Source organism: Coregonus lavaretus (genome assembly GCF_964263955.1).
Source record: "Coregonus lavaretus genome assembly, chromosome: 17".
Classification (NCBI taxonomy): Eukaryota; Metazoa; Chordata; class Actinopteri; order Salmoniformes; family Salmonidae; genus Coregonus; species Coregonus lavaretus.
In genome coordinates, this window is record NC_140004.1 from 688,199 (window position 1) to 714,617 (window position 26,419).

At 43.7% G+C, this 26,419-nt stretch overlaps 1 protein-coding gene across 4 annotated transcripts in view; it reads left to right on the forward strand.

Annotated features, from left to right (window-relative positions):
• The window catches only part of LOC311145158 (2-oxoglutarate dehydrogenase complex component E1), a 73,980-nt gene extending 51,069 nt beyond the window's left edge, over positions 1 to 22,911 (forward strand). For 3 of the 4 annotated variants that reach the window (XM_084181357.1, XM_084181356.1, XM_084181358.1), the window contains 17 exons: positions 2,185 to 2,331; positions 2,426 to 2,516; positions 2,616 to 2,795; positions 3,122 to 3,250; positions 3,408 to 3,587; positions 3,959 to 4,111; positions 4,262 to 4,364; positions 12,810 to 12,938; positions 13,193 to 13,343; positions 17,686 to 17,813; positions 18,219 to 18,397; positions 18,572 to 18,643; positions 19,257 to 19,382; positions 19,463 to 19,535; positions 19,670 to 19,833; positions 20,061 to 20,215; positions 20,320 to 22,911. In XM_084181357.1, the coding sequence (XP_084037483.1) occupies positions 2,185 to 2,331; positions 2,426 to 2,516; positions 2,616 to 2,795; positions 3,122 to 3,250; positions 3,408 to 3,587; positions 3,959 to 4,111; positions 4,262 to 4,364; positions 12,810 to 12,938; positions 13,193 to 13,343; positions 17,686 to 17,813; positions 18,219 to 18,397; positions 18,572 to 18,643; positions 19,257 to 19,382; positions 19,463 to 19,535; positions 19,670 to 19,833; positions 20,061 to 20,215; positions 20,320 to 20,440 (2,281 nt within the window). In that variant the 3' untranslated portion in view covers positions 20,441 to 22,911. Of the gene's footprint in view, positions 1 to 2,184; positions 2,332 to 2,425; positions 2,517 to 2,615; positions 2,796 to 3,121; positions 3,251 to 3,407; positions 3,588 to 3,958; positions 4,112 to 4,261; positions 4,365 to 12,809; positions 12,939 to 13,192; positions 13,344 to 17,685; positions 17,814 to 18,218; positions 18,398 to 18,571; positions 18,644 to 19,256; positions 19,383 to 19,462; positions 19,536 to 19,669; positions 19,834 to 20,060; positions 20,216 to 20,319 lie in introns of those variants that run through there. The other variant, XM_084181359.1, reaches the window with a different exon arrangement.
• Positions 22,912 to 26,419: the final 3,508 nt, after the last annotated feature.

The window sequence follows — 26,419 nt, forward strand, 5'->3', positions numbered from 1 at the left end:
AGACCGTTTTGTGCCAACAAAAATAAGGGGTTAAATAGGTGTACAAAAAAACTACAATATTTCCTGAGCTTTCGTATATCTCCTAGATATAGGACAGACACTTCAAAGCCTTATTCCTTATGATTTATTTTTTGCTACATTTTAGCCATTTATGAATGTGTTATTCAATGTGTTTCTATGGGCTATTATACAACAGGTGGGTCTGATCCTGAATGCTGATTGGTTAAAACCACAATCCTGCCGGTGTCTGTTCCACAAGTTACCACCGGCTAAATCTATGACTTTAAAATACCTATTTACTCTGGTCCATCTGACTGCGCAATCCACTCTCATCAGCCCAGCCAGGCACTTTATGAACTTGATCTCCACTATAAAAAGCATCTAGACATTATCTCACATTTCTTTTAGACTAACATTTAGTTTTCAACCGTGTAGATTTGTATAAATCTTGCTGTCTGTCTCTCTGAAATTTGCAACATTGTTTCAATATTCCATAGTAATGAACGTGTCGGGAGTTGGGACGAGACAGATGGGCAGGCAGCGTTTCTCAGCCAGTCGAAATCATGAATCAGCTGGCATCATTAAAACTTTTGGATATACAGCTGCGGAAAAAATTAAGAGACCACTGCAAAATTATCAGTTTCTCTTGTTTTACTATTTATAGGTATGTGTTTGGGTAAAAATAACATTTTTGTTTTATTCTATAAACTACTGACAACATTTCTCCCAAATTCCAAATAAAAATATTGTAATTTAGAGCATTTATTTTCAGAAAATGACAACTGGTCAAAATAACAAAAAAGATGCAGTGTTCATTTTTAAACAACACAATAGTAATGTTTTAACTTAGGAAGAGTTCAGAAATCAATATTTGGTGGAATAACCCTGATTTTCAATCACAGCTTTCATGCGTCTTGGCATGCTCTCCACCAGTCTTTCACATTGATGTTGGGTGACTTTATGCCACTCCTGGCGCAAAAATTCAAGCAGCTCGGCTTTGTTTGATGGCTTGTGACCATCCATCTTCCTCTTGATCACATTCCAGAAGTTTTCAATGGGGTTCAGGTCTGGAGATTGGGCTGGCCATGACAGGGTCTTGATCTGGTGGTCCTCCATCCACACCTTGATTGACCTGGCTGTGTGGCATGGCGCGTTGTCCTGCTGGAAAAACCAATCCTCCGAGCTGGGGAACAATGTCAGAGCAAAAGGAAGCACGTTTTCTTCCAGGACAACCTTGTACGTGGCTTGATTCATGCGTCCTTCACAAAGACAAATCTGCCCGATTCTAACCTTGCTGAAGCACCCCCAGATCATCACCGATCCTCCAACAAATGTCACAGTGAGTGCGAGACACTGTGTCTTGTAAACCTCTCCAGGTTTCCGTCTAACCATTAGACAACCAGGTGTTGGACAAAGCTGAAAATTGGACTCATCAGAGAAGATGACCTTACTCCAGTCCTCTACGGTCCAATCCTTATGGTTTTTTGCAAACCTCAGCCTGGCTGGGATTTTTTATAGCTTTGCACGACTTCAGCCCTGCCCCTAGGAGCCTGTTTCGAACCATCCTCGCCGTGCACTTCACCCCAGCTGCCGTTTGCCATTCTTTTTGTTGGTCACTTGATGTCATCCTACAAATGTTGAGTGACATTCGAATGAGTTGTCGGTCATCCCGGTCAGTAGAGAGTCGCCCGGTCTGTAGCTTTGTTGTCTCCAATGTCTGCTGCTTGACCTTTTCTTTGACATTTTAAGGATGGAAGCAACCTTGACGCTCACTGTATCCCGTTGTATAAAAGTGACAATGCCCTCGAAGCCAGTGTTTGGAGGATATATTGGCACGGTTTGCCGGACCTCGACTTAGTCTTGGGCATAACACCCGTGCCAATGTATCCTCCAAACAGTGACTTCGAGGGCATTATCCCTTAATAGTATTAAAGGTCAAATGCAGAATATTATCAAATCATTTTAACATATTTTATTTGTTTGGGATACCTAAAGGGGTCCTAAAATTCAAAATGAAATAGCTAAATGATCCATGGTATGACCATCTTAAAATACAGAAGTTTCGATATACCGTGCTACTCTACATTGTACCAATCCTACACACTAATATCATAGGAGATTTCTGGAGTCCTTCTCTCCAAAGGGATATGGCTATGTGCTGACGTCGTACGCTGTGTACCGCAGGTTCGAGGAGTTTCTCCAGAGGAAGTGGTCGTCAGAGAAGCGCTTCGGCCTGGAGGGCTGCGAGTCTCTGATCCCCGCCCTCAAAACCATCATCGACAAGTCCAGCGAGAAGGGTGTGGAGAACATTGTTATGGGCATGCCACACAGGTGGGTAACAACAGGAACACGGGAGGGAATGCTTGAGTTTCTGCAAAATGGTTTCACTGTCTGCCTTCTCTGACAAGTGCTCCTCGTCTTCTAGGGGTCGTCTGAATGTGCTGGCCAATGTCATCCGCAAGGAGCTGGAGCAGATCTTCTGCCAGTTTGACTCCAAGCTGGAGGCTGCTGATGAGGCGAGTCCCATCTAGCCCAACCACTGCACGGCAATTCTCGACTCTGTAATCAATCCAATACAACTGCTTCCAGTGTGTTTCTGACTGTTGTTGTTTCAGGGCTCTGGAGACGTGAAGTACCACCTGGGTATGTACCACAGGAGGATCAACCGCGTGACTGACCGCAACATCACCCTGTCCCTCATGGCTAACCCCTCCCACCTAGAGGCCGTGGACCCTGTGGTGCAGGGCAAGACCAAGGCCGAGCAGTTCTACTGTGGAGACACCGAGGGACACAAGGTACCAACCCACTGACTGACACTGCTGATTTTGAACACAGTTTGAATAGCGGCATATTTCTTTTCTCAGTGTTGGGGCGGTCGTTGTAAAGATCATTGTCCTTTTTTGTCCTGTAAAAAATGCACCCTTTAGGTTCGATCCCGGGTTTCATCAGCAACAAAAAGAAAAAAAGAAATGCACCTTTTTTCTGCCCTTCACATACACTGATATGAAACTATGTTTTCCACCATATCAATTTCACCAATCCGACTTTATCTAATGCGTTACTACCTTAAAGAATGGGTTGTAAATGGTGTGCATTTGAAGTTGGAATGTTTGTGTTCCAGGTGATGTCTATCCTGATGCACGGTGACGCTGCCTTCGCCGGCCAGGGCGTCGTGTACGAGACCTTCCATCTCAGCGACCTGCCCTCCTACTCCACCCACGGCACGGTGCATGTGGTCGTCAACAACCAGGTGCGGACACACACTCACACCAAGCGAACCACAGACCACACCTGGTCTGGAGAAGATACAAATAGACTTTGTTCCACGTGGGTTTCAGCCATTCTAGGAAACCCATAGTGGTGTGGATGGATGGCATGCTAACCCTATCACCCCCGTCTACCCCCAGATTGGCTTCACCACTGACCCTCGTATGGCACGGTCCTCTCCGTACCCCACTGACGTGGCCAGGGTGGTCAATGCTCCCATCTTCCACGTCAACGCTGACGACCCTGAGGCCGTGGTGTACGTGTGCAACGTGGCGGCCGAGTGGAGAGCCACCTTCCACAAGGACGTGGTGGTGGACCTGGTGAGTAAGAGTTCCCCACTACCTGGAAAATATAGTTAAGTTCAACTCACTCTGGTAATAGGATTGGATGAACTTTAATGTCCCCAAGAGGAAAATTGTCTTTGACACACAGTAATGCTGTATACAAATTAAACATTACACACTAAACATAATACATACATTGCACGTTACTCATGTCACACACACAGTACACACACATTACACATAGAGGTTAGGGGAAATAAATAGGAAAATCAGTCTTCTTACTCACATATGCAGGAGTACCAGTGTAACCCCCGCCTTATGACACATGTCTACAGCAGCCATCAGTATCAGTGTGTGTGCGGTTTTGTGTGTATCAAGCAGCAGCAATAATGTTTGTGTGTTGGCAGGTGTGCTACCGGCGATTGGGCCACAATGAGATGGATGAGCCCATGTTTACCCAGCCCCTGATGTACAAGCAGATCAAGAAGCAGAAGGGAGTGATGCAGAAGTATGGCGAGAAACTAATCGCAGAGGGCGCCGTCACGAGACAGGAATACGAGGTCAGGGCTTGACCGCTCTGGCCCGATCACTCACAGCACACACACACACACACACACACTACTACATAGGTCACCATAAGACTATTCTATCTCCACGTCTGCCCCCATTCCCATCTCCCTCTCTCTCTCTCTCTCTCTCTCTCTCTACAGGAGGAGATAGCCAAGTATGATAAGATCTGTGAGGAGGCACATGTTCGCTCCAAGGATGAGAAGATCCTCCACATCAAGCACTGGCTGGACTCTCCCTGGCCTGGTGAGTGTGCTAACTGCTCAGACACATACTAGGGGTGTGAAGGTTTAAACTAAATTGAGATCGTTAAATAAAAAATCCTTAACCGAAAAACTGATATAGCACTCCACACGTCATCGTCGTTAACGGTTGAAATAATGGCAGGGAAAATCAAGCAACAGCAGCAAAGTCATGTATGGCAATACTTTGCAATACAAATTTGCTTGGTGGAATTGAGGTACAGTAATGGTAGTACAGGTGCGATGCTTAACCATCTGAAAGGGACGCACCATGAGACTCAAACCGTTGCTGGCAGAAGCACAGGCCCCCACAACAACAGACATTAGACAGCTTCACAGAAAAGAAGTGAGAAAATCACAGCGCTGGTTACAGAAATGATTGTAGTTGATATGCAGCCATTGTCAATGGTTGAGGATGTCTGCTTCAATGCCTTGATGGCATATCTAAAAGCAGACTACAACATGCCATGTCAAAAAAATGTGATGGCCCGGGTGGACATTTTTTACAACGATTGCTCTACAATTACAAAATAGAGCTCGCCAGCTTATAGTCCTAAAACACGGAAATTAGTTAGCCATGGCTTGTTGGTCAAAGCCTTTGGGGAAATTAATGGGATTTTTGTAGGGTTTTTGGATGAACACCGAAAATTAGGTCTGAGGTTAACCCCCCTAGAGTCGATGTCCGCTCCCCCGCGGAAATCTAATTAGCATAATAAAAAATAAAAAAACATACAGTGAGTGGAAAAAAGTATTTGATCCCCTGCTGATTTTGTACGTTTGCCCACTGACAAAGAAATTATCAGTCTATAATTTTTATGGTAGGTTTATTTGAACAGTGAGAGACAGAATAACAACAACAAAATCCAGAAAAACGCATGTCAAAAATGATGAATTGATTTGCATTTTAATGAGGGAAATAAGTATTTGACCCCCTCTCAATCAGAAAGATTTCTGGCTCCCAGGTGTCTTTTATACAGGTAACGAGCTGAGATTAGGAGCACACTCTTAAAGGGAGTGCTCCTAATCTCAGCTTGTTACCTGTATAAAAGACACCTGTCCACAGAAGCAATCAATCAATCAGATTCCAAACTCTCCACCACGGCCAAGACCAAAGAGCTCTCCAAGGATGTCAGGGACAAGATTGTAAACCTACACAAGGCTGGAATGAGCAACAAGACCATCGCCAAGCAGCTTAGTGAGAAGGTGACAACAGTTGGTGCGATTATTCGCAAATGGAAGAAACACAAAAGAACTGTCAATCTCCCTCGGCCTGGGGCTCCATGCAAGATCTCACCTCGTGGAGTTGCAATGATCATGAGAACGGTGAGGAATCAGCCCAGAACTACACGGGAGGATCTTGTCAATGATCTCAAGGCAGCTGTGATCATAGTCACCAAGAAAACAATTGGTAACACACTATGCCGTGAAGGACTGAAATCCTGCAGCGCCCGCAAGGTCCCCCTGCTTAAGAAAGCACATATACAGGCCCGTCTGAAGTTTGCCAATGAACATCTGAATGATTCAGAGGAGAACTGGGTGAAAGTGTTGTGGTCAGATGAGACCAAAATCGAGCTCTTTGGCATCAACTCAACTCGCTGTGTTTGGAGGAGGAGGAATGCTGCCTATGACCCCAAGAACACTATCCCCACCGTCAAACATGGAGGTGGAAACATTATGCTTTGGGGGTGTTATTCTGCTAAGGGGACAGGACAACTTCACCGCATCAAAGGGACGATGGACGGGGCCATGTACCGTCAAATCTTGGGTGAGAACCTCCTTCCCTCAGCCAGGGCATTGAAAATGGGTCGTGGATGGGTATTCCAGCATGACAATGACCCAAAACACACGGCCAAGGCAACAAAGGAGTGGCTCAAGAAGAAGCACATTAAGGTGCTGGAGTGGCCTAGCCAGTCTCCAGACCTTAATCCCATAGAAAATCTCTGGAGGGAGCTGAAGGTTCGAGTTGCCAAACGTCAGCCTCGAAACCTTAATGACTTGGAGAAGATCTGCAAAGAGGAGTGGGACAAAATCCCTCCTGAGATGTGTGCAAACCTGGTGGCCAACTACAAGAAACGTCTGACCTCTGTGATAGCAGAGGGGTCAAATACTTATTTTCCTCATTAAAATGCAAATCAATTTATAACATTTTTGACATGCGTTTTTCTGGATTATTTTGTTGTTATTCTGTCTCTCACTGTTCAAATAAACCTACCATTAAAATTATAGACTGATCATGTCTTTGTCAGTGGGCAAACAGGCTACACCCTAATATTACCCCTGTGTTTTGCTCTAGGATGCCCACAGGCCTCAAGACTCGTCTGAAGGTCCCCTGGTACTAGTTGAAAAAATTAATGGAAGTATATATGGAGACTGTTTAGTGCCAAAGAATAAGGGGTTAAATAAATAAATTTAGTACTAATGTTAGTACTCTAGAGGCAAAAAAATAGCTTTCAGCAGAAATCGCTGCAGAAAATAAAAACAATCCCTGCAGATTCGGTTTGGTCATGGGTGACCCCAATGAATCAGTGACCACTTCATCATGGGATGATTGAGTCTCTGAGCCCTCAGCTGTTTCCATATTTACCCCTGTCCTCTCTGAGGTCTCCCTGAGGACAGGCTGGCAGTCCTTCACAGCGAAGTTTCTATCAGTCTGACCCTGTTCCTCACTAAATCAAATCTAATTTTATTTGCCACATGCGCTGAATACAACAGGTGTAGACCATACGGTTAAATGCTTACTTACAAGCCCTTAACCAATGCAGTTTTAAGAAAAATAAGTGTCAAGGAAAAAATAGATAACAGTAGGGGAAAAAGTATTTGATCCCCTGCGTTTGCCCACTGACAAAGACATTATCAGTCTATAATTTTAATGGTAGGTTTATTTGAAAAGTGAGAGACAGAATAACAACAAAATAATCCAGAAAAACGCATGTCAAAAATGTTATAAATTGATTTGCATTTTAATGAGGGAAATAAGTATTTGACCCCTCTGCAAAACATGACTTAGTACTTGGTGGCAAAACCCTTGTTGGCAATCAGAGGTCAGACGTTTCTTGTAGTTGGCCACCAGGTTTGCACCCATCTCAGGAGGGATTTTTGTCCCACTCCTCTTTGCAGATCTTCTCCAAGTCATTAAGGTTTCGAGGCTGTTTCGAGGGATTAAGGTCTGGAGACTGGCTAGGCCACTCCAGGACCTTAATGTGCTTCTTCTTGAGCCACTCCTTTGTTGCCTTGGCCGTGTGTTTTGGGTCATTGTCATGCTGGAATACCCCATCCACAACCCATTTTCAATGCCCTGGCTGAGGGAAGGAGGTTCTCACCCAAGATTTGACGGTACATGGTCCCGTCCATCGTCCCTTTGATGCAGTGAAGTTGTCCTGTCCCCTTAGCAGAAAAACATCCCCAAAGCATAATGTTTCCACCTCCATGTTTGACGATGGGGATGGTGTTCTTGGGGTCATAGGCAGCATTCCTCCTCCTCCAAACACGGCGAGTTGAGTTGATGCCAAAGAGCTCGATCTGAACTTTCACCCAGTTCTCCTCTGAATCGTTCAGATGTTCATTGGCAAACATCAGACGGGCCTGTATATGTGCTTTCTTGAGCAGGGGGACCTTGCGGGCGCTGCAGGATTTCAGTCCTTCACGGCGTAGTGTGTTACCAATTGTTTTCTTGGTGACTATGGTCCCAGCTGCCTTGAAATCATTGACAAGATCATCCCGTGTAGTTCTGGGCTGATTCCTCACCGTTCTCGTGATCATAGCAACTCCACAAGGTGAGATCTTGCATGGAGCCCCAGGCCGAGGGAGATTGACAGTTCTTTTGTGTTTCTTCCATTTGCGAATAATCGCACCAACTGTTGTCACCTTCTCACCAAGCTGCTTGGTAATGGTCTTGTAGCACATTCCAGCCTTGTGTAGGTCTACAATCTTGTCCCTGACATCCTTGGAGAGCTCTTTGGTCTTGGCCATGGTGGAGAGTTTGGAATCTGATTGATTGATTGCTTCTGTGGACAGGTGTCTTTTATACAGGTAACAAGCTGAGATTAGGAGCACTCCTTTTAAGAGTGTGCTCCTAATCTCAGCTCGTTACCTGTATAAAAGACACCTGGGAGCCAGAAATCTTTCTGATTGAGAGGGGGTCAAATACTTATTTCCCTCATTAAAATGCAAATCAATTTATAACATTTTTGACATGCGTTTTTCTGGATTTTTTTGTTGTTATTCTGTCTCTCACTGTTCAAATAAACCTACCATTAAAATTATAGACGTATCATTTCTTTGTCAGTGGGCAAACTTACAAAATCAGCAGGGGATCAAATACTTTTTTCCCTCACTGTACAGGGCGTACCTGTACAGAGTCAATGTGCGGGGGCACAGGTTAGTCGAGGTAATTGAGGTAAATGTACAGTCGTGGTCAAAAGTTTTGAGAATGACACAAGTATTGGTCTTCACAAAGTTTGCTGCTTCAGTGTTTTTAGATATTTTTGTCAGATGTTACTATGGTATACTGAAGTATAATTACAAGCATTCCATAAGTGTCAAAGGCTTTAATTGACAATTGCATTAAGTTAATGCAAAGAGTCAATATTTCTAGTGCTGACCCTTCTTTTTCAAGACCTTTGCAATCCGCCCTGGCATGCTGTCAATTAACTTCTGGGCCACATCCTGACTGATGGCAACCCATTCTTGCATAATCAACGCTTGGAGTTTGTCAGAATTTGTGGGTTTTTGTTTGTCCACCTGCCTCTTGAGGATCGACCACAAGTTCTCAATGGGATTAAGGTCTGGGGAGTATCCTGGCCATGGACCCAAAATGTAGATGTTTTGTTCCCTGAGCCACTTAGTTATCACTATTGGAGCTCCATCATGCTGAAAAGGCATTGCTCGTCACCAAACTGTTCTTGGATGGTTGGGAGAAGTTTCTCTCAGAGGATGTGCTGGTACCATTCTTTATTCATGGCTGTGTTCTTAGGCAAAATTGTGAGTGAGCCCACTCCCTTGGCTGAGAAGCATCCCCACACATGAATGGTCTCAGGATGTTTTACTGTTGGCATGACACAGGACTGATGGTAGCGCTCACCTTGTCTTCTCCGGACAAGCTTTTTTTCCAGATGCCCCAAACAATCGGAAAGGGGATTCATCAGAGAAAATGACTTTACCCCAGTCCTCAGCAGTCCAACCCCTGTATCTTTTGCAGAATATCAGTCTGTCCCTGATGTTTTCTTTGGGGATTAAGTTCATTTTCATGGCAAAGAGGGACTTTGCAATTAATTGCAATTCATCGGATCACTCTTCATAACATTCTGGAGTATATGCAAATTGCCATCATAAAAACAGAGGCAGCAGACTTTGTGAAAATGTATATTTGTGTCATTCTCCAAACTTTTGACCACAACTGTACATGTGGGTAGAGTTAAAGTGACTGCTTAGATAATAAACAGAGTAGCAACAGTGTAAAATAGGGGGTGGGGTGGAGGGACAATGCAAATAGTCAGGCTAGCTATGATTAGCTGTTCAGGAGTCTTATGGCTTGGGGGTAGAAGCTGTTCACCCCGCTATCATCCAGAAGGCGCGGTCAGTACAGGTGCATCAAAGCTGGGACGGAGAGAATGAAAAACATAGCCATCACTAGCACATTAGAGGCTGCTGCTGCCTATTGAAATCACTGGCTACTTTAAGAAATGGAACACTAGTCACTTTAATAATGTTTACATCTCTTGTACTACTCATCTCATATGTATATACTGTATTCTATTCTATAATATTCTACTGTATCTTAGTCCATGCCGCTCTGTCATTGCTTGTCCATATATGTATATATTCTTAAATTACATTCCTTACTAGATTTGTGTGTATTGGGTATATGTTGTGGAATTGTTAGATATTACTGCACTGTCAGCTAGAAGCACAAGCATTTTGCTACACCCGCAATAACATCTGCTAAACACGTGTATGTGACAAATAACATTTGATTTGATTTGTTAAGAAGTCGTTTGGACCCAGACTTGGTGCTCCGGTACCGCTTGCTGTTCGGTAGCAGAGAGAACAGTCTATGACTAGGTTGGCTGGAGTCTTTGACAATTTTTAGGGCCTTCCTCTGATACCGCCTGGTATAGAGGTCCTGGATGGCAGGAAGCTTGGTCCAAGTGATGTACTGGGCCGTACGCACTACCCTCTGTAGTGCCTTGCGGTCGGAGGCCGAGCAGTTGCCATACCAGGCAGTGATGCAACCGGTCAGGATGCTCTCGATGGTGCAGCTGTGTGCTACTCTGTCTACTCTCTTCATCCCTACGTGGCCTGTTGATGAATACTGGATAAGAATCCTCATCAGCGCCCTCATACTCAGCATTTTGCTGCTTTTGCAGGGGTGGTTCCCTTCTCCACAGACCTCTACTCGGTGCTTGAACTCGTTCCTCAAATGGTAGGGAGTTACATGACGAGCATATTGCGATGCAAAACCCGGGCACTGCCTGTACCCCTCTCGGGTTTGACCTCATACCACGTGTATTTGGTCCTCCCAGTGGGAGCTTTCCTGGTCCCCCACGTTCCGACATGTTCCTCACCAGTACACGATCCTCTGAGGCCAGAACCGAACTCATTTTCTTCCGATCGTAGTAGGCTTTTCACTTTGCTGTTGATTTCTCCATGTTTCTTATGGCAACGTCATAGGCTTCTGCCATTTGTTGCTGCCACTTCTTAGCATAATTACATTTACATTTTAGTCATTTAGCAGACGCTCTTATCCAGAGCGACTTACATTATCTTTTTTTAATTTTTTAAATCCTGGTATGATTTCTCCTGTTCCTTTATCTGTAACCCAAAGAGAAGTTCAACAGGTAGCAGTGGAGCCCTTCCGAATAGCAGGAAATAAGGTGAGAACCCAGTAGCATCACTGGTGGTACAATTATATTCATGAATGACCTTGTTTAGATAATCACCCCAGTTGTCCTTTTTTCTCTTCATCTGGTGTGCGCAACATTGACAATCGTGTACGGTTAAAGCTCTCCACCAGATTCCCCTGTGGATGATATGGAGAGGTTCTGGAATTGGCTATTCCCGTACAGTTCTGCAGGTTCTGAATAACTGATTTTCAAACTCTCTTCCCTGATCGTGATGGATTTTTGACACAAAGCCACATTTTTGGGAAAAAGTCCTCAAAGCTTTTTTTTGCCTCAGTTTTCCCTGACTTATTTCTGGTGGGGTAGGCTTGTGCAAATGTTCTAAAATAACTAAAATGTACTCGTAGTCCCCTCTGCTTTTCTCCAAATGCACAGTCAATTGAACTAATTTGGAAAGGAGCTGTAGACTGTACATGTTGCATTGGGGGCCTAGTTATTACACTGGGTTTCTTTTGTTTGATACACTCTTCAGTGATAGTGTTCAATGTCATGTTGCATGCACGGCAAATAAAAGCATTCTCATGCTAAGTTCAACACTCTTTCTGTTCCTAGATTTCAGTGTGTAAGTACTTGTAAATTAGTGTTCTGTACTGACTTGGTACCTCAATTTGTGTGCTTTTTGCTGTTTTCCATTATAATCTCTCTGGTGAGACTTGGAGCCTGTTCCACTCTTGCCGTAACTGTTTGACTTCGTATGACTTGTTGACATTGTATGGTGTCGTGTGGGTGAGCGGTTTACTGATGTCAACGTTGTGAACAGAGTGCCCCATGGTGGCGGTGGGGTTATGGTATGGGTAGGCATAAGCTACGGACAACGAACACAATTGCATTTTATGGATGGCCATTTCAGTGCACAGAGATACCGTGACGAAATCCTGAGGCCCATTGTCGTGTCGTTCATCCACCGCCATCACCTCATGTTTCAGCATGATAATGCACTGTCCCATGTCACAAGGAGCTGTACACAATTCCTGGAGCTGAAAATGTCCCAGTTCTTCCCTGGCCTGCATACTCACCAGACATGTCACCCAGTGAGCATGTTTGGGATGTTCTGGATCGACGTGTACAACAGAGTGTTCCAGTTCACACCAATATCCAGCAACTTCGCACAGCCATTGAAGAGTGGAACAACATTCCACTGGCCACAATCAACAGCCTGATCAACTCTATGCGAAGTAGATGGGTCACGCTGCATGAGGCAAGTGGTGGTCACACCAGACACGGACTGGTTTTCTGATCCACAGCCCTACTTTTCTTTTTTTTTAAGGTATCTGTCACCAACTGATGCGTATCTGTTCATATTTCCTTATGAACTGTAACTCAGTAAAATCATATTGCGCAAATGTACAAATAGCATAACTTTTCTGTGTGTAGTCTTCAATGGTATACTGTGACAGAGCAGGTAAATGTTGAAGTGGAACACAAAAATGCGCTGAGAAGATACTGGCCCGACACTTGTTTTTACTGGTCCCGGGCCAGGGGCCCATCGTTAATGTCGGACCCTGCAGTGTGTGTTGTAGGTTGTGAATAATGGGCCTGTTTGTGTGCAGGTTTTTTCAACCTGGATGGCCAGCCCAAGAGCTTGACCTGCCCGACAACCGGCCTGACTGATGAGGAGCTGATCCACATCGGACAAGTGGCCTCCTCAGTGCCAGTCGAAGACTTCACCATCCATGGTGGTAGGAAACTTTCTTAACCGTAACATAAATATAACTTAATATGATATCATGTATCTCTTGAGGTAGGGAGGGCCAAAAGAGTGAACACATGTCTTTTCAATTACTTTAAACACACATTTGATGGCACCTTTGTTATCTGTGCACACAGTAAAATGTACACACATTAAGATTAGAGCAGTATTAGGTGAGAACTGATTACAAAAAGACTGCCCCGTTACCTGGTGACGAGCGTCTGGTTTGCTGCTCCTCCGCAGGTCTGAGCCGTATCCTGAAGGCCCGAGGGGAGATGATCAAAAACCGCACAGTGGACTGGGCCCTGGGGGAGTATATGGCCTTTGGCTCGCTGCTCAAAGAGGGCATCCACGTTCGCCTCAGCGGCCAGGATGTGGAGAGAGGCACCTTCAGGTGAGGAGAGGGAGAGAAGGGGGGAAAGAGTCTCTCGATCTCAGACAAAACAATGGTTACCACTTTTGTGTGTAATCTTTGGTTGTGTCAAACAGCCCTTTATAGTGCACTACAATTTTTTTTTTTACCTTGTACGGGGAGTCATGCTGAGACCAAGGTCTCTTTCACAGATGAGCCCTATATACACATCAATATACACTATTCACATCCCATACATGAAAAGCAAAACACAATCATAGAAAACACACTCTTCAGTAAAAATGTCCTCAATCAGCTCTTTGAACTGCCCTAGAGGCACCAATTCAGCCAACTTTAGAGAGCCTTGGAGATTATTCCACAAGTAAGGTGCAAAAAAACCTGAAAGCAGATTTACCTAACTCAATGGAGATCGAAGGGATCTCCAGAGTTAACCATCCCTGAGACCGGGTCTGGTATCTCGTACATCTGTAAGTTAACAATGAAGGAAGGTACGGCAGAAGTTTATAAACAAAAAGAGTGCATTGCATTGACCTATGAGACTTGAAAGTGGCCAGCCTACTTTCTGATACAGAATGCAGTGATGTGTACTGAACCTATCGCCTGTAATAAAGCGTACTGCCCTGTGACAAACTGCGTACAATGGCTTTAATACAGTGGCAGCTGCATTCATATAGACCCCGCAAACTCAACTCTGGACCTCGAAGCCAGTTCCACTGCTTTTTTAAATTGTTCCGCTCTAATCAGGGACTGATTTAGACCTGGGACACCAGGTGAGTGCAATTAATGATCAAGTAGAACAGAAAACCAGAAGGCTCCGGTCCTTTATGGATGGCCATTTCAGTGCACAGAGATACCGTGACGAAATCCTGAGGCCCATTGTCGTGTCGTTCATCCGCCGCCATCACCTCATGTTTCAGCATGATAATGCACTGTCCCATGTCACAAGGAGCTGTACACAATTCCTGGAGCTGAAAATGTCCCAGTTCTTCCCTGGCCTGCATACTCACCAGACATGTCACCCAGTGAGCATGTTTGGGATGCTCTGGATCGACGTGTACAACAGAGTGTTCCAGTTCACACCAATATCCAGCAACTTCGCACAGCCATTGAAGAGTGGAACAACATTTTTTCGTAAATTTTTGCGATTTGGAGAATAACAAAAATATAAACGCAACATGGAAAGTGTTGGTTTCATGAGCTGAAATAAAATATTCCAGGAATGTTCCAATATGTCAAAAATCTTATTATTCTCAAATTTTGTGCACAAGTTTGTTTACATCCCTGTTAGTGAGCCTTTCTCCTTTGCCAAGATAATTCATTCTTCTGACAAGCGTGGCATATCAAGAAGCTGATTAAACGGCAATGATCATGGATCGACGTGTACGACAGCGTGTTCCAGTTCCCTCCAATCCAGCATCTTCGCACAGCCATTGAAGAGGAGTGGGACAACATTCCACAGGCCACAATCAACTGCCTGATCAACTCTATGCGAAAGAGATGTGTCGCGCTGCACGAAACATGGTGGTCACAACAGACACTGACTGGTTTTCTGATCCACGCCCGTACCTTTTTTTAAAGGTACAGTATCTGTGACCAACAGATGCACATTATTATTTTTTATTGACTAATTTCCTTATGAACTGTAACTCAGTAAAATCTTTGAAATGTTTCCATGTTGCGTTTTAATATTTTTGTTCAGTATACTTGGTTTTACTTGCATTAAGTACCAATTGCAGTTCAACAAAGGCTTTCTGCAAAGCAATGAAGGCAGATTGAAGCTCAAAGTGCCTGGTCAACCGTGGGGGCAATAGCAATCACAACAGTGTCATCTGCATACAGGTGTATGTATAAAAATAAATTGCAGATAGACCAACATTGTTTATATAGACAGTAAAATTACAGGACCTACAATCGATCCCTGTGGGACACCTTTCGTAATATCAAGGAAACCTGACTTAACACCATCAGAAAAAACACATTGTGTCCTGTCCTAGTAATTTTCGAATCAATTACATGACGCCTGATCTACACCGATTACAGACAATCTTTGAATCAATAAAAAGTGGTCAACAGTATTGAAAGCCTTCGATAAGTCAATAAAGAGGGCAGCACAGTGCTTCCTCCTATCCATACCCTTTACCACACCAAGGTTGCAGCAGAGATGGCGCTTATTACACTTTGTACTTGGATTTCCTTTGATCTTCTATGTAGAAGAACCCCTTACCTTCTAACGACTCTTGTGAAGCTTGTGAAAGTTTGAGTCTCAGCTTTTCATAGATAGCTTTTAATAGTTTGTTGCTCAAACCATTCGGACTCTACATACGTTTTTGTAAAAAGCCCCGGCATCTTCGAGAGCCACCCTTGTCTCACCGCTCTAGCTCAGCTCCCGTTAATCACACAGACTAATGGTTGGTATCTCAGGATGCAGAAGAAATAGACTAATCCAATGGTACAACCAATTATGTACATACAGTACCAGTCAAAAGTTTGGACACGCCTAATCATTTTCTTTATTTTTACTATTTTGTACATTGTAGAATAATAGAGAAGACATCAACTATGAAATAACACATATGGAATCATGTGGTAACCAAACGTGTTAAACAAATCAAAATATTATATATTTGAGATTCTTCAAAGTAGCCACCCTTTGCCTTGATGACAGCTTTACACACTCTTGGCATTCTCTCAACCAGCTTCATGAGGTAGTCACCTGGAATGCATTTCAATTAACAGGTGTGCCTTGTTAAAAGTTAATTTGTGGAATTTCTTTCCTCCTTAATGCGTTTGAGCCAATCAGTTGTGTTGTGACAAGGTAGGGGTGGTATACAAAAGATAGCCCTATTTGGTAAAAGACCAAGTCCATATTATGGCAAGAACGGATCAATTAAGCAAAGAGAAACGACAGTCCATTACTTTAAGACATGAAGGTCAGTCAATCCGGAAAACTTCAAGAACTTTGAACGTTTCTTCAAGTGCAGTCGCAAAAACCATCAAGTGCTATGATGAAACTGTCTCTCATGATGACCACCACAGGAAAGGAAGACCCAGAGAGTTACCGCTGCTGCAGATGATAAGTTCATTAGAGTTAACTGCACCTCAGATTGCAGCCCAAATAAATGCTTCACAGAGTTCAAGTAACAGACACATCTCAACATCAACTGCTCAGAGGAGACTGCGTGAATCAGGCCATGGTCGAATTGCTGCAAAGAAACCACTACTAAAGGACACCAATGAGAAGAAGAGACTTGCTTGGGCCAAGAAACACAAACAATTGACATTAGACCGGTGAAAATCTGTCGTCCTTTGGTCTGATGAGTCCAAATTTGAGATTTTTTGGTTCCAACTGCCGTGTCTTTGTGAGACACAGAGTACCGCCATTTCTCGCATAATTTATTTTACAGACACAAAAGGATCCCACCATGTCGAACGAACAAATGATCTGTTGGCATTTATAAAATTGTACTGGAACGTCCAGCTTCCATCACAGCTGTCGTGATTATTTCTTATACGGTATGACTTTACTCACATAAAAACTGGATGGAAACATGGTTAGTGACTCAAGCAAATCAGCCCCAGGGTTTTTTATTTTTTATTTTTTTAACATCAATCTTAAGCAAGGCATCTAGCACATTACAAGCAGAAAGTTGTTTAAATGAAAACAAAGATTCACTTGAAGTTGACTGATCTTCCATTGAACCAACTGGAGTCTGTGAGAGGGAAGAGCAATCGACTGACTGACCAGGGTCAATTAAACCACCATTTGTTTCAAATAAAAAGCATGCAGAGATAAGTGATGGTTTTAAATCAGCATTTTATTAAACATTTTCTCAGTAATGATGCCAGAGTCTGACAACTTGCTTAGACAGGGAAGGAGAAGAATTTCCACGCTTCAGTGCATTAACTGTTTTCCTAAATTTAAACTGATCACCAGAAGAGTCTGAGATTGAACTTAGAAAGTAGTTTGATTTAGCTTTCTTAATTGAGCATGAACGTCTATTTCTCAATTGACTGAAGCGCTGCCAGTCAGCTACCAAGTCCGTTTTTCTAGCCTTGACCCAGGCCTGATTTCTCATCATAATGAGATCTGAAAGTTCTATAGAGAACCAAGGATCGATCTGTTCTTTTTTTAAACTCTAAGGGGCTTTGTTTGTCTGCCAGAGCTAAAAATAAAAATAAAATAAAAACTAGATGAGAAGTTCTAGAGCCAATTCAGAGTCAGGCATGATAGAGGAAAGCTCAGAGCAATACATATGAAGAAATACATGGTCAAAAGAAGTGCACTATAAAGGGAATAGGGTGCCATTTGGGATGCAGATCTCGTCCCTTATTGTCCCTGTTGGTGTGTTTCCGTCCTTGCCAGTCATCGTCACCATGTGCTGCACGACCAGAATGTGGACAAGAGGGTCTGCATCCCCATGAACCATGTGGACCCCAACCAGGCCCCCTACACCGTCTGCAACAGCTCCCTGTCGGAATACGGTGTGCTGGGTCAGTCTCTCTCTCACACACTCACTCACATGTCTCCATTTACTGTGAAACTACAATCAGAGAAACTGGAATACACAGGAATGCTCATTCCAATAACCTCTTACTACTATCTCCACCCGCTACTAACTGGGGACTCACACTTGGTGAGATAATCAGCGACCAGTAATTTTCAATGAACATAGATGCACAGCAGCTAGTGGCCAACAATTCAAATTTCAGTGACGCGACTGCCAATTGGGAGAGGGCAGCTCTTGCTATTGGCTATAACAACTGCCGTCATGCATACTGTTTGAATGATACACCCACCAGGAGAGTGGCAAGTGTGCATAGTCCAGACTTATGAACTTCTTACTCTCTCTCATTTGCCGTCTCTTTCCCTCTCTCCCTGTCTGTGTGTGCTGTCAGGTTTCGAGCTGGGCTTTGCCATGGCCAGTCCCAATGCCCTGGTGCTGTGGGAGGCTCAGTTCGGAGACTTCCACAACACAGCCCAGTGCATCATCGACCAGTTCATCTGCCCCGGCCAGGCCAAGTGGGTCCGCCAGAACGGCATCGTCCTGCTGCTGCCCCATGGCATGGAGGGCATGGTGAGTCCTCCAGAGCGCCAATTGGAGGGAGGAGATGGAGTGTCAATTGTTCATAATCATTCATTTACACTACATGCTTTTGGGTAAAGTATATCTACTTGACAATAAAGTTAGTTACACGATTATACAATGACCGTGGCAGCCCTTCTGATCTCCCTGCTCTTCTCTCCACAGGGCCCAGAACACTCCTCTGCTCGTCCAGAGAGGTTCCTCCAGATGTGCAACGATGATCCTGACGTGCTCCCGGTAGGTGCTCTCCTAATAATTCTGCACTGCCTCTTGTATCCAAAAGACCACTCACTTTCATGTACTCGTTAATGCCTGACATAGCTAGACATTTTCTTCCAAACCGATTCTACGCTTCCTTTAGGGTAATGTTATTAATAGAATACCGTGAGGTTCCGGTAATACGCTACCGTACCTGTAGACTTCCAGTTATTTCGTTAACGCTAGTTACCATTGGCTCACGAAACTACGTCTAACTTCCTTCATACTGCACGCAGAGATATAAAAGTGGTATCCACAAATTAATCTGACTGGGTAAATCAGAATCTTACAGTATCCCTTCAAGGCAATTTTGCAACTGAAACAGGTGTTCGAATTGTCTCCCGCACACTGTGTGTACTCGCAAATGTATACATTGGTCACATAGACCTTCGTCAGACATGAAGACAAAGACTGAGGGAGTAGAATATAGAAGTCCCATAAACAGAATTTGAAATTCAAATTTAAACACACCCAAACCTTCAGTGGCATGCTGCGTAATGTTAGAACACAAAGTATAGGTGGAAGTGTAGACTGCACGTGGATGAAACAGTGACTGGTCCTTACCCTTTCCTCTCGCCCTCCTCCCCACCAGAGCATCACAGATGACTTTGCCATTCGCCAGCTCTATGACTGCAACTGGATTGTGGTCAACTGCTCCAACCCTGGCAACTTCTTCCACGTGCTGAGGCGGCAGATTCTGGCGCCCTTCAGGAAGCCTGTGAGTCCCCGTCAACAACAACAGGTTTACCCTGAAGCTGCTTATTAGCTCACTGTCCTCTGATCTGTCCTCTTTTCTAGCTCATCGTTTTCACCCCCAAATCCCTGCTGCGCCACCCCGAGGCAAGGTCCAGCTTTGACGAGATGTTGCCAGGTAAGAGTGCTTGTGTGCGTGTTTGTTGTGTGGCCGTGTTAGTGTTGGTGTGTGTGAAGGACAGTGCTGGTGTGTATGCCATTTGGATGTCTGGCAGTCAGTGAGTGTCGCCGTGTTCCCCTGCTGTGCTCCAGGCACAGAATTCCAGCGCCTGATCCCAGACAGTGGCCCGGTGACCCAGAACCCAGCCGGGGTGAAACGCATAGTCTTCTGCACAGGAAAGGTGTACTACGAGCTAACCAAGGAACGCAAGGCCCACGGCATGGAAGACATGGTCGCCATTGCACGCATGGAGCAGGTAGCTTCACACACACTCAACACATACACCTCAGGGCTCCAACATACGTAAAGGTATGTGCTAGAAAAATGCTCAGTTGAAAGGTGAAATGAATTGAACTTTTGCTTGACCTAAAGTGTTTGACGTGTTCTCTGTGTATATGGTGACCTAAACCGTCTGTTGCTCCCTTTGGCTATCCAAGCTACCTTCCTCATGACATGATGTGGTCCTTGTCTCTCTGTATGCAGCTGTCTCCCTTTCCCTTCGACCTAGTGAAGGCTGAGTTCAAGAAGTACCCCAATGCCGACCTGGTGTGGTGCCAGGAGGAGCACAAGAACCAGGGCTACTATGACTATGTCAAGCCCCGCATGCGCACCACCATCGAACGCGCCAAGCCAGTCTGGTAAACAAACCCTTCATCTGCTCTTGTCTTCTCTCCTTAGTCTGTGTGAGTCTGTCTGTGTTTAGTTAAACTCTTATTAAACTATTCGTCACGTGTGTGTTCAGGTATGCTGGTCGCCCACCTGCCGCTGCCCCAGCCACAGGAAACAAGAAGGCCCACCTGGTGGAGCTGAAGAATTTCCTGGACACTGCCTTCGATCTGGACGCCTTCAAGGACCAGATGTAACTCTCTCCCCCGCCTCCTTGGTCCCAGGATAAGGGGTAGCCTTCACCCTCCACTGCAACCCAGAGGCCCCTCCTCCACCGTCCCATACGCACACACACATACGCCCACATACCACCTGGACTTGTCGCTCAGAGCAAACCTACTCTCCTGGCTGGGTTCTCTCTGCCTAGCCCACAACGGCAACAGTCCTGTTCATTTCAAACCACTGCTATCTTTCCCCTACCCTGACCCTCCCTCATCCACTCCTCTTGGTTCTGTTTGAGTATGCCCACCTCCATCAGACACATGCCCCGAAACCACACACTCAGTAGTAGACAGCCAGCCAGCCAGTCAGTCAATGGTCAGGAAAGAGAACCTTTGTACAGTCAGTGATAAGTGATTCTTAGCTTCATTTTAGTTTCTACTACCTGTATTTCTCTGGTTAACACTCCACCCACCAACAATATAACCTTATTGTGTTGGATTTTGCTTGTTAAGCCCTGTGTGTGTGACCAAAGCACATTGTTCATAAAGTATTATGTATTTTTCCAAGATCCGTACTGGTGATTGTATTTCATTCTGTTTCTGTCACAATTGTCATCCTTTCGAAAAGCACCATCATCCGTTTGAAAAGCGCCCTATCCGGGGCTCCTTACATAGCCAAAGGATGGGGCAACTGTTGTAACTAGTTTGCGATACCTACAGCTAGTATTTGGCAAAACACACAACGGTTAGTTCAATTTCGATGGGAATCAGGTGTTCCCACCTCCTGTTCTCTGCTCTGAGTGCACTGCGGTGATGAAACCCCTTCCCTTTCCTTGGTCTCTCTCCGATCTCCAGGGCTATCCCCTTTGTGAGTGCTACTGATATCACCATCTGCAACAGATTTACCTTTTTCGTTTGTTTATTGGTTGTATGTGTTTTAGTATATTTAACAAGATGAATGCTCTTATTTTTCTCCATCTTGCACAGTTTCTTGCGAAATGGGCTGAGAGTTGGATGAGGGAAATTGTCATGTTTAATTGGTGAGATGACTTGGTACCATGTTTGTATTTACAGTGGGGGAAAAAGTTTTTAGTCAGCCACCAATTGTGCAAGTTCTCCCACTTAAAAAGATGAGAGAGGCCTGTAATTTTCATCATAGGTACACGTCAACTATGACAGACAAAATTAGAAAAAAAAATCCAGAAAATCACATTGTAGGATTTTTTATGAATTTATTTGCAAATTATGGTGGAAAATAAGTATTTGGTTAATAACAAAAGTTTCTCAATACTTTGTTATATACCCTTTGTTGGCAATGACACAGGTCAAACGTTTTCTGTTAGTCTTCACAAGGTTTTCACACACTGTTGCTGGTATTTTGGCCCATTCCTCCATGCAGATCTCCTAGAGCAGTGATGTTTTGGGGCTGTCGCTGGGCAACACGGACTTTCAACTCCCTCCATAGATTTTCTATGGGGTTGAGATCTGGAGACTGGCTAGGCCACTCCAGGACCTTGAAATGCTTCTTACGAAGCCACTCCTTCGTTGCCCGGGCGGTGTGTTTGGGATCATTGTCATGCTGAAAGACCCAGCCACGTTTCATCTTCAATGCCCTTGCTGATGGAAGGAGGTTTTCACTCAAAATCTCACGATACATGGCCCCATTCATTCTTTCCTTTCCACGGATCAGTCATCCTGGTCCCTTTGCAGAAAAACAGCCCCAAAGCATGATGTTTCCACCCCCATGCTTCACAGTAGGTATGGTGTTCTTTGGATGCAACTCAGCATTCTTTGTCCTCCAAACACGACGAGTTGAGTTTTTACCAAAAAGTTCTATTTTGGTTTCATCTGACCATATGACATTCTCCCAATCCTCTTCTGGATCATCCAAATGCACTCTAGCAAACTTCAGACGGGCCTGGACATGTACTGGCTTAAGCAGGGGGACACGTCTGGCACTGCAGGATTTGAGTCCCTGGCGGCGTAGTGTGTTACTGATGGTAGGCTTTGTCACTTTGGTCCCAGCTCTCTGCAGGTCATTCACTAGGTCCCCCCGTGTGGTTCTGGGATTTTTGCTCACCGTTCTTGTGATCATTTTGACCCCACGGGGTGAGATCTTGCGTGGAGCCCCAGATCGAGGGAGATTATCAGTGGTCTTGTATGTCTTCCATTTCCTAATAATTGCTCCCACAGTTGATTTCTTCAAACCAAGCTGCTTACCTAATGCAGATTCAGTCTTCCCAGCCTGGTGCAGGTCTAAAATTTTGACAGCTCTTTGGTCTTGGCCATAGTGGAGTTTGGAGTGTGACTATTTGAGGTTGTGGACAGGTGTGTTTTATACTGATAACAAGTTCAAACAGGTGCCATTAATACAGGTAACGAGTGGAGGACAGAGGAGCCTCTTAAAGAAGAAGTTACATGTCTGTGAGAGCCAGAAATCTTGCTTGTTCGTAGGTGACCAAAGACTTATTTTCCACCATAATTTGCAAATAAATTCATAAAAAATCCTACAATGTGATTTTCTGGATTTTTCTTCTTCTCAATTTGTCTGTCATAGTTGACGTGTACCTATGATGAAAATTACAGGCCTCTCTCATCTTTTTAAGTGGGAGAACTTGCACAATTGGTGGCTGACTAAATACTTTTTTCCCCCAATGTATATATAAATAACACCCCCCCCCCCCCCCCCTACATCTCTGGCTTAACAATAAATTCATCCACATGATATGAACTAGACCTGGCACCCCTATATGTTTCTCAGCAACTCATGGTTTCTTCTCTTTCTTTTGCAACCCATATATCCTGTGCCAAAAAAATGTTTTCAAGCATTTAGAATTTGAGGGTGTGTATGAATTAATTACCAGAGGATTCTTTTTTTTAGCTAGCTGCATAGCTAATACAAATACATTTTAAAAAACAAATTTTGTTTGGAGAGAAAGCAAATTATTTATTTCCAAATACGGGATTGAGATTCTTTCCATTTTATTATTTTTGTTTCATTCAATAAAGACTTATCTTCTCACATCAGTGAGTCGTTGAATTCTTGATTCCATTCATACCATTGTAGGAACTGATGAAGTAACACAGCTATTGATAGCGAATAAAGTAAATACCTGATTTTAGAGAATGTTTTTTGTCCCTAACAATTAAAATGTATCAATAGGAAAGGCTATATCTATATATAATTTCCAATTATACAAAAATACATTATACTATAGGCAGGGAACTGTTATACACAAAAGGGCTGTGCTCTGAGGTCTCGGGGATAATGAAGACTGTGGTCCTCTGTAGCTCAGCTGGTAGAGCACGGCGCTTGTAACGCCAAGGTAGTGGGTTCGATCCCCGGGACCACCCCATACACAAAAATGTATGCACGCATGACTGTAAGTCGCTTTGGATAAAAGCGTCTGCTAAATGGCATATTATTTATTATTATTATTAAGACCGACCAAGCTAAGATACCAATAAATATCTAACTGACCACTAGATGGTGCTTGTGTGTAGAATCAGTCTAGAATAAACCCAGGGAGAGTTCCGCACCCACTATAAATGCTCTACACAAATGCTATCACTGTCATTGTCCTGCAGATACATACAAAATAATAATCATACATAGCTAAATGTGCCAATCTCTTTCAATTAATGCTCATCAGATGCCATCTCCCCACCTCGTTCAAATAATAGCTGATCTCCCATGCCTTTCATCTGCAGGTTAATGACCTGTGCCAATGTTTCCACTAGCAAATGAAATCAGACATTTTTATTTAACTGAGGGCAATGGGTTGTGGGAGGCCGCTACATACACAACCAAGGGAATTGGCATGTTTTGCAACAAGCTTATCCAATACTTTATTACAGTGAGTCAGTTACAACATTTGGTTGAATGTCAGTGACCTCAATGTCCTTCATCTGTCTGAGTCTGAAATGCATTTCATTCCATTTCGACCGTTGAAATCAGGTCAAGTTAATCCTTTGTTATTTAGGCACCTACACCTTCTTTCCAGACTGTAAGATATAAGAATAACATCTTATCTCCTCAAATTCAAAGCTTTACATTTTGACTTATTGAAGATCCATATTGCCACCCTTAAAGGTGTGCTGGCTAACTCGGCTTTCATGAGTCATGGCATTCCCTTCTTCTGGTTAGGCTCTGGCTCCCTCTTCAGTAATTTGCGTTTCTTAATTTTTAATTGCAGTGCTTAAAGCATCAGGCAAAGTAGCCTACAAATAGTTGATTTTATTCAAACATAGGGTTTGTCTATATATGGAAAAATACACATTTAAACATTTTGACCAATCCAGACAACTCTCAGGTCGACCAAGATTTTTTTTAGTTGGGAACAGCCCAAATTCATTAACCCTATAAAGTGAGTAAGGGTCATGCAGCCACAAAAGGACTACACTAAAAAATAAAAATACAAGTTTCTGACCCTGCACGCTGCTGCTGGCCTTCACAGATTCTGCCATTAAGCTCCTGAAGTTGCCGGTAGTAGACTACACCAGCGGTCAGAAACCTTTTCCATTTGGAGTGCCAAGTTATTATATAATTCCTACTGATCTGCGTGCCAGTTATGATTTTCATATGCAGATTTTCGTGGGACAGTTTCATTTATAATAGTCTTCATATCTCAAAATCAATGTCATGTGGTTAATCAAAATTCTATCTAAATGAAAATGATACTTTTAGATTTGTAACTTCTATTGCCATTGCCAATATGTAAAAATAGCCTACATAAAGCCAACAAATAAAAACATTGCAGCCAGCAGGTAGAAAATATCCAGATAAAAATACATATCCTATAAATCACATTGGCTATGCATGGCCTGTCTGCAAGGAACTTGAAACATTGTATCAACTTTTAACATAGGTCAGGCCTGAAGCTTGCCTGCAACATAAAATATTCTGGTCTGTCAGAGTTTCCTGCGCCAGTGAGCTCTGGACAGCTGTAGGCTATTTGCGCAAGGGATAAGAAGTAATCAGGTAGGCCTTTTTTATGAAATTTCCACCGGATCAGAGCATGACAATTTTTCCCCTTTCGTGCTGAGTGGGAATTGAAAGGTAAAGAGCTGGAAAGATTTTTCAAATAGGCTACAATTATCATTCTCAATGGATGTAAAAACAGGCTTTGTTTACTAGCTTTTTGAGGCGAAGAAAAAATTACTTTGAGAAGCTCCACAGTGATGGTGAGTTAAGACAATCAGAAATAGTATCAGATCCCCAAATGGGCACATTTATAAGCCTACATTTGCGCGCAGGCCAGGTAGCCTAGGCCTAGTTCTATGCGTAATCAGGTGCGTGTCCTTACTCAAGATTGACAGGAGAGCTCCAAACAAATGGCAATGAATAAATTGACAACTCATAAATGGAATGAAATAAACCAAAACTTTTTCCCCACAAGTGTAGCCTAGGTTGTGAGCTCTGCAAATGGTAAGACTGTAATAATAATATATTGAATGCATTAACAAATTACTGTAACCAAACAAACATCGTGGATTAGAAATTATGGTAATTCACGGTAAAAGTACTACTGGTGATACTGGTGTGTCATCCCCGCGGACTCCGCAATGGATAAGTCCACTCAGACAGGCGTGAATCAGACAGTGACCTTGTCAGCCAGTTGGCAGGAGGATGATGGATGGGAGCAGAGTAAGGATTGAAGAGGGATTCCTGAGCCAAATGGGTCAAACAATACATCACTGTCACATGTGATAGTGCGACACATAGGGCTTATTTGTTCACATACAGTGGGGAAAAAAAGTATTTAGTCAGCCACCAATTGTGCAAGTTCTCCCACTTAAAAAGATGAGAGAGGCCTGTAATTTTCATCATAGGTACACGTCAACTATGACAGACAAATTGAGAAAATAAAATCCAGAAAATCACATTGTAGGATTTTTTATGAATTTATTTGCAAATTATGGTGGAAAATAAGTATTTGGTCACCTACAAACAAGCAAGATTTCTGGCTCTCACAGACCTGTAACTTCTTCCTTAAGAGGCTCCTCTGTCCTCCA